Source organism: Motacilla alba, chromosome 3, assembly GCF_015832195.1.
Source record: "Motacilla alba alba isolate MOTALB_02 chromosome 3, Motacilla_alba_V1.0_pri, whole genome shotgun sequence".
NCBI lineage: Eukaryota > Metazoa > Chordata > Aves > Passeriformes > Motacillidae > Motacilla > Motacilla alba.
This window is the reverse complement of record NC_052018.1, coordinates 75,072,337-75,088,280: the sequence shown is the minus strand read 5'-3', so window position 1 is coordinate 75,088,280 and position 15,944 is coordinate 75,072,337. Positions and strand designations below refer to the sequence as shown.

At 35.9% G+C, this 15,944-nt stretch overlaps 1 protein-coding gene across 5 annotated transcripts in view; it reads right to left on the bottom strand.

Moving 5' to 3' along the window:
- The window catches only part of PDE10A (phosphodiesterase 10A), a 166,244-nt gene that overhangs the window by 85,400 nt on the left and 64,900 nt on the right, over positions 1-15,944 (bottom strand). For all 5 annotated transcript variants that reach the window (XM_038130515.1, XM_038130517.1, XM_038130514.1 and 2 more), the window contains exon 2: positions 7,395-7,523. In XM_038130515.1, coding sequence (XP_037986443.1) covers positions 7,395-7,523 — 129 coding nt within the window. The remainder of the gene's footprint in view (positions 1-7,394; positions 7,524-15,944) is intronic.

The window sequence follows — 15,944 nt, the reverse complement described above, 5'->3', positions numbered from 1 at the left end:
CTAGATTAAAATTCCATCTCATCATAGATATTTCAAAAGATAAAGCAACCAAATCACCACCATGATTAGCTAAATCACTACAGAATCACACACTGAAATTTTTTGGTCTACAGTAAGCCCATACTATGTCTGTGACTTACTGTTCTGTGTATGCAATCTGATTTCAAAGCCTTAAGACATCAGAGCAGGTTCAGAAGTAAAATTTCTGCTGAAAATCTTCATTCATAGCCAATATGAGGTTAAGTCATATATCATTATATATCATTATAAATATCATTATAAATATCATTAATTGCTTCTGTCCACAGAAACATGAGAAACATCCATTTAGAGCATGGCATTAACATTTATATCCAACTAGACATCTCCACTGCAAAAGATAAATTTTCATTCATCCTCAGGGCTTCCTGTACTTCCTGTGATACAAAAGAGATGCAGAATTTCTATACATATATAATATACGGATAAGACATTGAGAACTTTGCTGAACTGGGTTTTTACTACTCGCATACAGAATATCCATGAATAAATATCCTTTCTTGGTGCACATGTGGTATAACAGGACTATCACACTGTGTGACTGCATACTTCTCTTTCCTCAAAGATGTAAGTCTCATGTAATGGACAGAACAAGCAATGCTAACATCTGTAATTATTTTACATTTTGTCTTTTTACCCTTATTGGTCAATCTTTGATTACAGGCCTTGTCTAGCCAACATTAATCAAATTAAACTTCTATACTTGGATTTGAAAGTCCCATAAAAATTAATGACTATTCCCTTGTTATTTCTTTCTTTCTCAGCTTACAGACCATGGGAACATTCCTAATCCATTTCAATGCAGGTAAAACAGGTTAGCTAACATTGACATAAATAATCATTATTAAAGAGTCTTGGCTACTTGGGTATACAGTCTCCACATACATCAGCAGAATGGATCCTCTCCACCAATTACTGAGTTGTTTTTTTTTTTTTTTTTGTTGACTTGATTTTTTTACTCTTAGAACAAAGATAAGTGTACAGGAGAGAAACAATCTGAAAACAAAGAGCAGCAAGGCAGAAAACATTCAGGAGAACTGTCTCACACAGGAGGGAAATGGTTTTGTATTGCACATAATTAACCCATTATTGAAATACTATCTCTCTTATACTGCCCACTCTAGAATGATATTGATTATCTGGAAATGTTCAAAATGTAAACTGAAGAGAAATAGTAAGAAAAGTGAAAAACCTATTTCTCAGTGTGATAATAAAAGAAGCTCCAAGTCCTAATTTATAGAAAAAATTGAGAAATGACAAAAATGAACATCTGTTTATTTTCTAATATAACTAGCAGTACTGCACAGAAAATGATTCTGCTAAGCGAGGCTTAGAAGTAAGGAGAAACAGTGGTTTTGAGCAGACAGAAAAAACATAAACACTCCTAATACAAGCTTAACAAAGACACAACAAACATTAGTATAAGTACATGTGGAGAATAATTACTGTAGATATAATGTGATTAACATAATTAGTTCAAGAGGGAACTCAGACCAAGCAGTGACGTCTACTTCCTAAGACCAAACATATCGTCCTTAAAGGATTACCCTCGGCAAATCTCTGACCATCGAAACAATTCTAAATATGCAGAACTCCAGAAAAACAGAAAAATCACCTCCTTCACCTGACCCATTCCAACCCCCCCCCAAAACAGACAGTAAGCTCTCACACTGTTCAGCAAATTAAAAGAAAAAAAATTTACCATGCCATTTTTCGCATTGTTTGGAGTTTGCTAGTGATAGACATTCAAATAACAAAGAATAAAGTTAGCAGCTGCTTCAACATTGAGACACACATTGAACAAAAGACTTCATCATCTCTGAAGAACTCAGTATTATCTACTAAGAGGCCACCACTCTGTATTTCTGCACTGTCAATGCTTTAAAAAAATCCTATTCTATCTAACCTAAACATCCTTTCCATTAACATTTTCTGTCCAAAAAAACAGACTGACAACACAACAGGGAGAACTTTTTCCTTAACTCCTTCTCAATATCTTCACTGCCAAAATGAGCCCACTTATAAGCTGATTCTCTTCTGATTAACAGAAAACAATAAATAAAAAAATTTGAACTGGTCACACAGGAAACAAACCATTTCACCTCAGAAAATTATACTGAGTCTTTCAGGAAATGATGCAGCAATAAAACTATTTTTAAAAGCAATGGTACAATACAACAGGCTCCCAGGATACCTGCTCCAAAATTCTTCTGTACCTCTGACACACGTATTCCATTTTCATTATCTGGACTAAAATGGCATTCCTATGTAGCGCTCCACCACAGAACTGGGAAGTTCCTTCACTTGTCTGCCTCTGAAATACTGATACTAATACAAACTTTCTAGACACATAAAAAATGGCAACCTGCAAACTATGCCATACAAAAGTCTACCAATGAGTTTTATCTCCATGGAAGTGAGGACTGTGCCAAATACACAGAGAAACAGGATCTACGTAGTAAAGCCCCCAGATATTATTGCAATTTTTCTGATAAAAACATTGACAATAGAGACAAGTTTTGCCAGTCTGGATATTATCCCAGGAAAGTAGCACCTGTCAGTATCATATGTTACCTTGGTTCAGACCAAGAAGACCACCTAGACCAACATTTTGTATCGAACTGTCCATTGGCAAACACTGAATGAAGAGCAAGGACACAGCAAGCAATTATACCAGTTGGAATTGGAAAATGCAGTCTTTCTGTCTTATTTTGAGAAAAATGAAAAAATAAAATCCAAGAAAGGCATCAAAATATGTAAATAGTAGGGTTTGGTAATAAGAAGCCCTGCTTGGATGTCGCAAACATAAGCACAGCAGGGACGCATCAGAATAAAACAGCATGTCTGCAGCATCAATGAAATATTAAGACACCCTAATTATAAATCAAGGAGGTTGTTAACACATTGCCAAATCAGTTCCTCTTGCCTAGGCTGGGGAGAAGTCAGAATTGCAACAAGCTGTGGAGCATCACAGCAGTGACAGTCTCCAGATTCCGGGTACCCTTCACCTACAGCTCTACAGCTACCACCCTGCACTACAGAACAGGTACCTCTGCTCAGTTGGTGCAAAAACGCACAGTCCTCAGAAACTGACAAATCAAGAATAGGCTCCATTTTTTTCTTTGTAATTCTGGCAGCAAGCTGACATCTCTTTAGCATGCACATACTGACACATATCCACATTACATGTATCTTTTTATATACACTATCCCTGCTTATGGAAATGCGTGTTAGCCATCCTTCCATCTATTTAACAACCTTAGGCAAAATGCAAATAACATGCCTCTATACCCCACCTTTTAAAAGCAGGAATAAATAACATATTTCAAAGAGAAAACAATGGAATAACTATGATCTAATGCAGAAATATGTACTTTGGTATTCCTTAACAATAAAAAACCTAAGTACAGACATGCTCCCTAAATAGAGCCACACATCAACACCTCTCAAAAACTCACTACTTTGTCTCTTACACGACTGCAGCCAACTTTAAATCCTGCCATGCTGATATCTAAAAACCTGAAAATGCAGCAACAGAAATAATTTTTTGTACTTTTATTATTTATGCAAAAACTTATTATGTGTCAGCGATGTAGCCTAGTATAGTTCAAACATTACAGCAATGCCATACTTATATTAAGCAACTAATTCCTAATTACTTCATTTTTTTAACAGGTCAATTATGAAATATCACATTCCTGGAGATGCAGTAAGTCAATTATACCTAAAAGATGATAAGTTCTGGGTATAATCAGTGTTATATCGTGTACCAAATGTACTACATTCCATTTAATTTTTTTTAATTGTATTTATTAATTACTTAACAACATTTGTATTCACAATGACAAAGCACTTTAAGTTCCCACTATACATAGCTTTTCATGTTTTTGGCAAATTTGGCTGGAAAAAAAATAATGTACAAAGCTGTCAATGTTTCCACGTTCAGCAGTAATTAAGCACATGGCCATGCACTGCGATGAACATGAGGGCCATGGGAAGTGATGAGTTTCTTAAGTGATATAGGCAGCTTTCCAGGCAGAAATTCTGTGTCAGTACAGTTTGTCCTTTCTTCTTATTATAAGAGGTAATTAAAAAGATTAGGAAAGACATCTACAACACTCAGTATCAACAGTGTAAAAGATGCACATCTGGCTTGTAATCAATGTGCTTAGCCTCTTATTGTTGTGGCAGTGAAGTTTCAAATAATATAATTAAGGTTGGAATTTACAAATATTTTTCTGAGAAATTTGTTAGGAGATGAGAATCTATGCAGCAGCAGAGTCCAAAGCTTTCCTAATATTATGGTTCTGGCTACAATCATCTGCCACTTTTGCTTGAACGGTATGAAAGAGGACAATGGAAGAAGTCTCATGAGTTCTGTGAGTACTATATCTAGGCATCTGGAAAAGAAAATATCTCCTTCTGATTAACTCTGCCATGATCTGGATAGCAAAAATTTAAAACTCAAGTGTTTGTGCATTACAAATAGAGCTGTTTGGAAATTCTGTGTGCAGTAATACAAGGTCTGAGTTTGTTCTGAACATGTAATTTATCGGTAGAAAATAGTTGCGTTCAAAAAGTTGCACTGAATACCCAAATATCAACATAAGCAGCAATCCTTTCCAATGCTACTTTTGCAGTTTTTCTCCAATACACCAGGAAAAGAAAAGAAAAAAGTTAAAGAAAAATGATGTCTTATAATCTCAGATAGATCAACATCACCATCAACCTGTCACGAACAAATTTCAATGTATCATGTTACCACGATAGATACAAGATCTAACACACTGAGGACTCAACTCATTAGATTTTGGGATAAAGTTATACTTTAAATACTGCAATATTTAATGATTTCCTCCCTTTTAATAATTTAGGTTTAAAAAAACTCCAAACCATTTACAGCAATTAATTCAGTGAATCTCAGTCACAGATAAATTTTGGTTCATTTAAGTCCAAATCAGACATTTCAGTTCATGCTAATGAAGTTCAGATAAACTACCCTGGCTGCAGGCCCATTGACTTCTGGCTGAAGAGTACACGCAGCTGGATGGCTGTAAATCAGGCAGGACACAATTTCTGCATATAGGTTAATGACTGTTCTGCGTCACCAACGTGTAAGAGTACAGACACTAAGCCAGAGACCTCAAAACAGCCTTTTGCCTGCCTGGCAACTTCCTCATAAAAACAAAGCTTACTTTTCCGGCTGTATCACATTACATGATGTGAGCATTTGTAAAGTAGACTAGACTGAAGCAAAAGGGATAGAGGGAAAATTATACCCCTACTGATGTAAAGTGACTTAGGCTACACAGTCACTTCAAGTCATCACAGATCTGTGCTGACACCAAAAGGATCAGTTATGTCCTCTCCCCCTTGTTTCTCAATGCCATCATAACTCAGGCAGTAGAATTTGTACATACATAAAATGAAATGAGTAAATCATCTAGCAAATGTCTTTTCTGAAATATTGTTTTCTGAAAGATTAGAATATATTGTTATCAGAAATATTTTTTATGACTATAGACTTAATCTTTCTACAAGAAAATCACAGACAAGGCTCACCAATATCCATTTCATTCTATAAACAAAATGCATTCAAATTAATCTGTTTTACTTGGCAAGTGTAGTTTTAAATCTGATTGTGCTTATTTTTATCTAAAATCCAGCCCTAAAGAAGCCCCATCTGCATTACTGTCTTTAGGGTAATAACTATGGCCACCTTAAAGATCACTGTCAGCAAAAGGGAAATAGCAGGGAAGGCAGAAAGACCTGTAGGATGATAACAGGTTGAATCTAAATGTTAATGGTAGCATAACTATTGCTTCACACTTTGAATACCAGTTTGGGGAAAAATCAGCCATAATATAGAATTTTTAAAGTGTACAAAAAAAATAGACAAATCCCACTGTAGTACCTGTTCACATTAAAACTTCACTAGGATAATGATCAGCACTCACTTTACTTTAGCAGTTGCTACAAAAAGTTTTATGAGGACTTTCACAAAAATTTATCTTTCATTTATAGCCTTCTCCCCAAAATTTGGAAACTTTGAGCAACTGGTAATAAATTCCACTTAGCAAAATATGATTCTTGAAACTAAAAACTCTCCAAAGCATTTATTTGGTTTTAGCCTAAAGATCCTTAACCCACACTATAAAGTGTTTCAAACACACAGTGATTTCTTACAGTGATTTCAAGCACCCTAGATAAAATTAGTATTTTTAAATGTGCATAGCTCATAAAAACAAGAAGCATTATTTTCAGGTAACATGCAAGTGTATTTTTCATCATCTGTTTGTCACAACAACCTATTCCCCTGATTCATAACACTGTTTTTCTGATTGCTGTTATGGATTATAACAATAGGCCTCCTGCTGTGCTATAGTTTGCAAACTACAAGAAAAGCAGTAAACAGTCTATTGCTATAGACTTCTATTCTGCTGCTAGGTAATCTCTTTAAGCCAACAAAAATTTATTGCCACTTTAGGATGATATGTAGTCATTACCACCAAAAATCTAGCTCAATAGAGCCTTTTGCATCCCTTGTCCACCGTTTTGTTTTTCTTTTTCATAATTCTGCAGAAAACACTATCTTCTAGGAAGTAACAATAGCCCCTCTATTTAAAATAAGAATTATTATACCCTAAACACCTTAGAAGTCAGCCACTGAGCAAAACCAGTGTTTCTTCCCTAACCTTCTTGGTAATTTCCTCCTTTGCATTTTACCTGGTACATTACAAATCATTGTTAGAATTGCATGAATCTTATGTTCGCAGAAAATCTCACAAAATTTAAGATCATTACAAAACTTATGATCATTGTCAACCCCAGCTGGCTCAAAACAAAGTTTTCTGGGTCTATTCAACAAGGTATTTAACCTAAAGCAACACAACAGAAATACCTCCAGGATTTAACACACTGAGTTACAATATCTATGTCAACATTCTTATCTAAAATTGACTTAATTACATGTTGCAAGTAGGAACTTTTGAGATGGTATACCCAGTAATTTACTGAGGCATACTGGATAATTTTAATTCAAAACTTAATTTTTTATCCAAGAAAACCAAGTTAGGTTCTCAAAAAAAGGCACTACAGCTTGGTGGATAGTATTTGCAATTCAAAATGGGTAAACTATACTTTCAATATTAATACCAGTATATTTCAAAATAAAAATACCAAAAGGCTCAAAATATTTAAAAACATGTTAGCCTATTTTGCCTTTGAAAAAATGGTAGAACTTAAACACAAAAATTATAATATTCAAGCTATAGCAAAACCAGATCTCCTTTTAAAATCTGAACATAACTGAGCTGTTCAAAGCTAAATATTAATCACAAATAAAAAGCACCTACCTTCTTGTCTGTTATTTTTCCTTTTTAGCCATTTTTCCACAGTTTCTGCACTTACACTTTCTGACACAAACTCATCCAGTACCTGGGGGTGAAGAGAAAGATACGCCTTCACTTTTTCATCTGTTAAACCTGAAAGAGAGAACATTAATTGATTACATTATTGGTGTGAACACCCTCATATGAAGAAAATACCTGGAGACCAGCAAGAATCAATATCCCTTTGTTTAACACAGTGATTGAATATATGGCTATTTAAATAGAACAGAGAGAGCAATATCCTGTCAAAAAAATGAGCTGCAATGTAGAGAATAGGAGAAGCAAAGTGTAGCCATACAAAAAGTCCCCTGAAGGCATACACATAAACATTACCCAGGAGAAATAGCCAGGTAGGAATTCATGACTATGATTGTGAATATAAAATTATTTCCATGCTATGCAGGATGATATATTGATAAATAAACTGATCAGACGGAGATAGAAGAAGGCAAACTGGGATGTCTCACAGAGCACCAAATCTCACTGCAAATGGCAGCAAAATCAACATAAACTATTACGGAACACCAAAATCATATGCAATTTTCAAATACTAGAATTACTTTAGTTACTTTAGATGTATAAACTGTTTTCACAAGCACGCTTTCATTGCTTTAATAAGTTAGTTATCAAAATGAAAATAATTGCAGATAAAATGTATTTACAGTATCTGCAACAGAAAAAAAACTCCAGTAAACATTTCAGAAAAAGAAGAAATATTCAGAATCTCAGAGCCCTGACATTCATAAATAAATTTTTGAACTCACAAAATTATAATCTTATTATGCACTTTGCAAATCCCCCAGGCAAAATGACTGGCCACAGGCAGGTGAACCCAACAGTGCTGAGGCTGTGCAAAGGGGGAAGCAATAAAAAGAGCCTGTCCCGAGGGACTTGGCTCCAGGCTACCATAGAGGGAACAGGCACCCCAGTGCAAAAGCCTTAATGAGATATGAGGGGAAGAGAAGTAACAACTGTAATGACTCTAATGAGATATGAGGGGAAGAGGAGCAGCAACCACTGTAATGACTCTAAGTATGCCGTCTTCTCTTGTGTTTTGCATGTTTAAATATAGTAGTAAATTCTCCGCAGAAAGCAGCCAGGTTTCAGCAGAAGAGAAACTCCCCCCTGAACAACACTGACCTCTTTCACAGAGGTACAAAATGAGATCAATTCTCTTATTTTGTGCTTTGCACAGTATCACAGAATGTAATGAACAGAGGTGCAGTGCAATTTGAATGCTAGTCAATGACAGTAATGTTTAAGATCTCTTATAAATGTTTACTGTGAAAGTCTTCAGATGGCAATACCAGAAGACAAACCAACAGCTCCCATTTGCAGAGCGTCAACCACCTACACCACTTTCCTCACACCGGGTGCACCCCATCCCTCACCTACATCAGCCCCCAACAAATCAAAACTGGTTTAAACTACCCTTCCCTTTAATCCAGAGGTGGCAGCTCTGGCTGGATATCATAACCTCAAAGAACAACATTGCTACTTAAGGCAATTCCCCACATATGAACCACTTGAATAAGAGCTTATTGAGCATCCTGATTTCCGTTAGTGAAGAAGAAAAGGTATATGATATATCAGTAAGACAAGTAGATAAGCAGCAAGCGGGGTAAAAACAAGCAGAACCCCACTACATTGATTGTTTAACCTTAGGTGAAAGCTTGTAGAGTTAGATCATAACGTAGCTACAAAGAAGTACAAATGTGAAATGAACAAGATAATTTTAAAGCCACTTCATGTTTAAAAAAAAATCAAACTCATTAATATAATTCTGTAATTTGTTCAAATGAGAAAAATGTAGAAAAAGTATTTCTAATTTCATAGTGAGAAAATTTGAAAAGGAAATTTTAAGAATCATTCAAAAGAGTACAACATTTTAAAGGCTTAGCTATCAAAATGTCATCAAAATTTATATGCCCTTTAAGCTCTACATGAAAAATGATCAAAACAGACTTGTCATAAAATGTCTGCTGCTTTCAAGTGGTCTTTAGACAGCAAAGAAACACTTTTTTGCCTCTAGTAAAAAACTATGACCTGAAAAGATTGTAAAATTAGCAACTGAATTCTGAAAGGATTGATTTGTTTCTTCAGTGCAAATAACCTTTTTTTCTTGATCCAAACCTTTATATGCTGTGGGTTTTGTAAAACACACATCAGAATTCAATAAAATGTCAATTTGAAATAAGACTTCAGTCTACAGGTCTCAAGTTTAATATCCAGATATCATGCAACTTCAGCAACCTAAAGCTAAAAACTCTGCTTTAACCTTATACAGAAAAGTAATTCATGGAGCTGATATAAGAATTCCTAAACAGTCTTTATATTACCCGTCTTTATTCCACTAAAGGTATCTGCGCAGATGTTCTTTCTCAGTGTGGGATTTGTAGATGGGAGCAAGAAGTAGATTCACAATTTTTTTCGCAGAGTTAAAAGGGAGTGACTTAAACCTATTTTCTACACAGATTAAGGCCAACTGATGGTCAGCTCCCAATTGTTAGCCTGCTGCATCAAAAAACACACCCTGCAAACATACACACAAACTCCACGACCAAAACTAACAATAACACATTGTAACTTCATAAAATGTAGATATACAAGCCTTTTCAAAGAAATTTTAATGGTTTGTGTTTTATGTTCATTAAGGCTAAAAAGTGTTGTAAAGATGCCTGAATGTAAGAGCATTTAACAGCTATGCAGAAGCAATTATTTTATGGCATATAGAAAGCCTTCTTGATTGTAAGATGCACATTAGAATAAAGTTATTGCGTAACAAACAACATGCTCACACTTGCCCTCTTGAACATTCACATGCTCCTGAAAACTTCTAGTACATGTATTTTTGTTAGACATTATTGAACTCTGTACTTGACTTCTCTATTGAAGCATTTTAATCCCTAATTTCTGAAAAATTAAAAAAAAAACCACCCTATTTGAATATTTAGAGGCAATGATTCTTAACATTAAAATAAGCAGGACAATAATACACCCACACTCAGGAAACTAAAGTTTATCATGTCAATCAGGTGCCATTTACAGAATTACAAACAAACATAACACAAGCCAATGCTGGTTATTAATTTTTCTGTAACTAACATTTGGTCCTAAATATTTGGGGCAGCAAACTTTTCTACATTCATTCACATTAGAAATATTTCTCCTCTACTACTTCTCCCCCCACTACTACTTCCCATGACTTCCAGTAATGCAAGGACTTCTCTGATTCTTGTTCATAATTTCTTGTGTGGAGCATCAAGTGTATACACCAACAGTGCCTAGCAAAGGAAAAGGCAGCAGTGCACACATTCTTAACTGTGTTGATCTATACACTTCCTCCCAAGCAGCCCAAACAAAAGCTCCCCTCACTTCATTTCATGCACCCCCAGAAAGCATCAGCTCTTGTATCTGGAACCCAGCTCTGACAGAGCTGGGACAGTAACCAAAAGGGACCATCACTCAGGAGGGCTGAACTCTGGCCACTCATCAGGCTAGAAAGCACAGAAAGACTGGAATAATTGCTCTGGGAGATAAAGGAGGAATCTGGCATTTGATTTGGACATCCATTCATTCCATTTATGCGGTGGAGTTCGCCCTCCATACATATATCCTATTTAATTAAAAACCCACAGATCAAATCAGCTTTCTCTCTTGTATTCTTATTTTAAAATGATCAACTCACATTTCAGTGCTGCTATCTGACACAACTTGCTGTTGTTGTGTTTCATGCACACATTAACTATTTGTTCTGAATTTGTGATTAAAAAATGAAGGACACACACATATCAGACAAGCTCTTCCTCTTTTCATTCCCCTCTGAACAAACCATAGGCAAAGAAACAGCTCCAGCTGCCCACCACTTGGGGCAGCCCAACACTCGCTTCCTGACCAGCACACCCAGCCATGTTGTGTAAATCTCAATTTAAAATGTTCTCTTTGGCCATACCATCTGCTTTTGTGGTTTATAAATCCTTCATCCTTACTATTAAGGTATCTTGGAGAAAACGAAACTGAGAGAACATTGCCTCAGCTGAGTTTGATTGCCTGCTGGGAACCATCCCTGACCTGACCCTACTCCAGAGCAACATTCAAGACCTGCCCAGGACATCACTAGCTGGCTTGGAAAATGCAATTCCATTAAGCATTCCAGACAGAAATCTAATTCTAGTACATAAGAATGCTCCTTCACACTATTTACTAACTCAGATATAGCAGAACTGGGTTTAAATAAAACAAAAAACTGAAACCGTCAACCATCAATTATCTGTGATTATTCCTTGCCTTTGAGCCAGTCTTCAAAAGCCTTCCTTTAGAGGAAAGAAAAATTTATAAAGTAAAAATCACTACACAGTCATATTTTTGCTTTCAGCTTTTTATACTGCTTAAAATATTTTTAAATTTTCTTAGATATTAGATAACCTGTGTAGTACTAAATTGATTAATGGCTCTGCTCTCTGACTCTTAATCCATGTCACACTGCACTCTCCTCTGAGAATAGCTTCACTGAGCTCAGTATAAAGCAGAACTGACTGTGAATGAGCTGAAAGAATTGAAGCCTAGAGCTATGTTTAAAAATCTGCTCCATTTAGCAACATGAGTCACACACGTCATTAGCAATTCTTGCAATTTTTTCATTAGCGTTGTGATATTTGGTCTTTTTTCTAAAACCACTAACTTAATCAAACCTCATGATTAGGCAAGAATTTTAATTTTCACCTAAAGTGTCTGGTTCCCAGTCTGGGAGGCACATGGGGAGTCAGGAAAGAAGGGGTAGAAACTGATGAGCCAGCCTAATTCTTATCAAGGGTCAGCATTTTATCCTTGAGCAGCTAACCTCTGGAAGACTGCAGTCATTGCTTCCCTCCAAACCCTTTTTCCCATTTAGACAGGATCCACTTATTTGAAAACACATTGTGAGGATGTACATTGGTCATTGTAAGAAGCCAGGTGGATTTCACATATCAAGAAGTCTTTTACTAATGAACACAATAGGAAATAACTATAAATGCTGTCAATGTTGCATCTGTTAACAATAACAAAGTAATTCAAACAAACAAACAAACAAAAAAACCCCCACTAATTAACTTGTTTGGTTTAATAAGCAATTCTTCCCTGAGATTAGAGGGGCTGCAGAGTCAGAGCAAGTATAGGCAAAGTCTTAATTTCTCCAAGTAGCTAAAAATGCCTTATTTGAAAATATTTTTTCTTATCTGAAATAACAAAATTATGAAGAGCAAAGTGTCACACTTCCTCAAAATCAGCATTTGAAAATAAATATCATACTTGTATGAAAAAAGATGACTTAAAATATGTGAAAGTCATCCAGAAGACCTAATTTGAGCACAGGTTTGCCTGTGTATTCCTTTATCTAAAGCAGTCTTGTCCCATCTCTGACTCACACAAAGATCACCTCTTTGTATTTTTCTACAGAACTTTATAAGTGATATTTGTAGTTATTCTCAAAAGCATTCAAGGCATGTGTGTACATTGCTTCATTTGGATTAAGCATTAATCCCATTAAATCAATCCCTTCTTTGTTCAAAGCATCAGGATTCAAAACCACAGGCACAGTCAGTTTTGAAATATCCTTTTCAAGTCAGACTTTTTATCTTAATCCATTTAAGTACACAGGAATGTAATGTGACCAAGTGCCCAAACCCTCTGAAACCTGACATTACTGGTCTGGCAAAAAGTATAATCACTAACAAGAAGAAATCAGAATGGTCAAACCTCTTTGATTGCTCTTTTCTCAAAAAATCAATTCACAAGCTTGTCTGTGAGCAGCTCCAGTCACCTTTTTTGCCCCTCCTCCTCCAAGTCCCTTCTGTGTTGCTGAAAAAAGCCCCAGCATATCACCAGTGAAAATCAATAATGCAGTACCTGAAAACCCCTCACTGGTGATTTAGCTATTTTAAAAGTGTTTATGTTTGTTTCATAGATAATACATTTTACTATTAACCATTTCAAATCTTCATTCAAAGGTGAATGCTTAATTACATGAGCCTCCGGTAACTGTGTAAACCTGCAGGATCTGTATACATGTAAATGACAGCAGGAGCCACGTGACATCTCAGCCAGGATGCCAGCAGCACTGCTGAAGTTTTAGAGAGAGAAAATAAAGACCAGCTCAGCTAACCAGAGCTGGAATGTGCCCATACAGAAAGAGTGTCAACAACCACCGCATCCTGTATCCTGTAATTAAAATCCTATATTCCTGATGAAAAAGCCGTGGATGCACTTGAACATGCCAGATGCTGAGCAAGGCATGGACATAAGGCCTTGAGTTTCCACCAACTTTCATGGTGGTTTTTCTGATATTATCAGCATCTTGCAAGCCTGAGTCCTAGATATCTGTAGACACTCAGCTGCTTATGTCTCCCAAAATCTAACACTCAAGAATTGCATAATACTGGCAGCTTTAAGCCCTGCTTCAGTATTAACTTTAGAAGTAAAAAATCATATAAAACTCCTGATGAAATCAGTTTTCATTAGCTAGAGCTAAAAGGTTTATAATCCTTCCATAGGTGTTATATGTATGCCTAATGGAGTCAACATATTCTCAATTTGAATATTCATTTTCCATGGGGTTTTAAAACACACTTCAAGTTGTCTGAATGGCATAATCCTGTATGCTTGCTGTTATGCTGTAATATCATCCATTAGTTGATGCATGGGGCTTTTTAAAACTGTCTTACTTTCCTGGTTTGAGAGTAGCTTTTCTCCAGTTCTCATTAGCACATTGGAGTAACTCCGAGGGGTCTGTAAAAAGCTTTATTCTGCTTCCAGGTGCATGATGGAACCAAATTTGGAAATTTAATTAACACTGCAAAAAGCTAACAAAAGGAATACAGACGTGCTCTAGGACTTGCAAATTGTAATCAAATAATTTCAAGCATTTGCTGGAGAGAGTTATGTATCATCTTAAGGTTACTGATAAAAATAATTATTAACATAATGTAAGTAAAGCATTATACTGAAGTAGGTTAAAATGTATTCGTAGATGTAGAAGGAACATCTCAGGATAATTATTTGCCTTTCTCTTGTGCAACATACAGAGCTCCTGCCCAAAATATACCTGAAGAGTAATGCATATCTTAATAAAGACTAAATAAATACTAAAATACATTAATAAGTCATTATGAAATATGCCAAGTCCCTCAGAACATGCACATAATTAATCTCTTAAAAGAGTATATACAGCTTTAGCTTAAACTACTTAAAACCTAATTATTAAGTAAGGTTAGAATATCTTCACTCTTCCCTTAAGAACAGGTGTTGGGACCAAGTTCTTGATTTATGTCTTCTCCAGTAATACCTTCTGGCTGATGTAATGTCTTCCTCCCACTTGACACCTAATCCTGGAGTAGCTCCCTTTTTGACTGAACTCTTCTGTCTTAAAAGTAGTCCCATTCCTTTTATTATCAGTGTTTTACTGCTGATTTAATACTTAAACTTTTGCGAATAAAGTTCTGTAAATGCTTTATGATATACTTACCAATATAAATGTGCACTCCTGTTTATAAACTGCACCTTAACTTATTCCACAAACAAGATCCACTATGATGAAACCTTTGATGGATAATGTATGCCTCTTCTAAGTCTCATTCTGTTATTTCACTAAACTGGAGACAGAGAATGCTCTTCTTCTGAAAGGAGCACCCCACTTCATCTGAACATTTAGATTAGCAGACATGTTAGGACAGTTTCCCAGAGCACAGGACTCTTCTGAAATAACACCTACACACAGCCAAATAACATGCTACTTAGCAACAAGACTGGATCACCTAAGAGTCTCTGCTTTGGTGATACTACGACCCTATCTGCAGCACCACAGACCAGGATTTGTCATTCTTTTTAAATCCCCTCCAAACTTAAAGTCTTAGGATGCTTAAAGAGAAACACAGTCAACATCCTTCACAAAATGAGAAGGTACAAAACCCAGAAAAATTGGTCACTAAAAAGTACTAATAGAAGAAATGTAACACAACCACATCCAGAAAGGTTCGATCTGGTTAATAAGAAGGAAGCTCTCCAAAAACAAGCCATGCTAGCCAGGCACTTTTCTAGACATCATGTATAAAATAAAACATTTAGAAAAATATACAAATTAGTTTAAATTATGAATTTCACATATTCTGTGAATAATATTTCTTCAAGTCCTGCATCCACTTCATTTATAAAGATATTGAAGAGCAGAGATCAAAGGATGGCACCCTGTGGAACCCCACTAGTGACGGCTCCCAGTCTGATGTTACCCCATTAACTGTTACCCTTTGTGCCTGACCTGTGAGCCAGTTGCTCACCCATCAACTAACACTTCTATCCAATTGTGTGCTGGACATTTTGTCCAGGAAGATTCTGTGAGAGACAACATAAAAAGCTTTGCTGAAGTCTAAAAAGATAACTATGCACAAACCTGATGAGTTTTTGAATGGAAAATTTTAGAAAGGATGCAGGAAGCAGGCTGCAAGGTGCTATTCTTATTTGATCTACAGATTGGCCATGATA